We start from the raw sequence: 1359 nt of genomic DNA, 5'->3' as shown, positions 1-1359 counted from the left end.
GGGGCTCCGTAAAGGGGGTTTGGGGTCTGTAAAGGGGGTTTGTGGCTGCATGCGCTGGGATTTGGGTTCCATAAAGTGGGATTTGGGGCTCCATACAGCGAGGGTCCACCACTTTGGGGTCCGCCAAGTGTGATTTAGGGCTGTGTTCATTGAGGTTTGGGGCTTCATGCTGTGGGACTTGGGGTCCCATACAGTGGGATTTGGGCTCCATGAAGTCAGATCCAGGGTCCTATAAGCAGATATGGGGTCCCATATAGTGAGATTTGGGGCTCCATGCGGTGGGATTTGGGCTCCTTTGGCTTTGGGCCCCCTGTGAAGCTGTGGGGTCCCCCAGGTAACATCAACATCTGCCTGATGGGGGACCCTGGAGTGGCCAAATCCCAACTGCTGACCTACATCGACCGCCTGGCGCCGCGCAGTGAGTGCTGGGGGTCGCGGTTTGTTGGGTGGGGGGTTGGGCTGCTGGGGTGGGTTGGCTGTTGGGTTGCTGGTCGGCTGGCTGGGCTGCTGCTCTCCTGCTCCCCCATCTTGCCGTGGGGCTGGTCGCCGTGGGGCTGATCGCCGTGGGGCTGATCGCCGTGGGGCTGGTTGCCGTGGGGCTGATCCCCGCGCTGCCCGCAGGCCAATACACCACGGGCCGCGGCTCCTCCGGCGTGGGGCTGACGGCGGCGGTGCTGCGGGACCCGGTGAGCGGGGAGCTGGCGCTGGAGGGCGGCGCGTTGGTGCTGGCGGACCGCGGCATCTGCTGCATCGACGAGTTCGACAAGATGGCCGAGGCCGACCGCACGGCCATTCACGAGGTGCTGGAGCAGCAGAGCGTCTCCATCGCCAAGGCCGGCGTCCTGGCCACCCTCAACGCCCGCTGCGCCGTCCTGGCCGCCGCCAACCCGGCCTACGGGCGCTACGACGCGCGGCGCAGCCTGGAGCACAACCTGAGGCTGCCGGCGGCGCTGCTCTCCAGGTTTGATCTGCTGTGGGTGCTGCAGGACCGGCCCGACAGGGAGCGAGACCTGCGGTGAGCGGGGTGGGGAGGGGGGCTGTGGGGTGGGATAGTGGGGCTGGGGTACGGGGATGGGGTGTGTGGGGCTGTGGGGTGGGGTGAGGTGGGATGTGTGGGGCAGTGGGGTGGGATAAGGGGGGTGGGATGAGTTGGGATGCGCGGGGCGGGGGGTGTGGGGGTGGGCTGTGGGGGATCCGGGGGCCGGGGGTCTCACAGCGGGGCCGCCCCCAAACTTTCACCCCCCAACTTCCGCCCCTCAGCCTGGCCCAGCACGTCACCTACGTGCACCAGCACAGCCGCCAGCCGCCCTGCGCCTTCCAGCAGCTCAACATGAAGCTCATCAGGTGGCCCCCCCCCCC

General features: G+C 67.5%; 1 protein-coding gene across 1 annotated transcript; it reads left to right on the top strand.

Annotated features, from left to right (window-relative positions):
- Positions 1–37: 37 nt before the first annotated feature.
- On the top strand, positions 38–1344 carry MCM7 (minichromosome maintenance complex component 7; the record flags this gene model as incomplete). Its single annotated transcript, XM_042893676.1, has 3 exons — positions 38–418; positions 622–1015; positions 1261–1344. Coding segments are annotated over exons 1-3 (623 nt in total), but the record flags the coding sequence as incomplete, so codon positions are not given.
- Positions 1345–1359: the final 15 nt, after the last annotated feature.

Source organism: Lagopus leucura, unplaced genomic scaffold (assembly GCF_019238085.1).
Source record: "Lagopus leucura isolate 7727_CA_CO unplaced genomic scaffold, USGS_WTPT01 32337-0_obj-0_obj, whole genome shotgun sequence".
NCBI lineage: Eukaryota > Metazoa > Chordata > Aves > Galliformes > Phasianidae > Lagopus > Lagopus leucura.
Note: the sequence above shows the minus strand (reverse complement) of the source record. Positions and strands in the feature narration are given on the sequence as shown.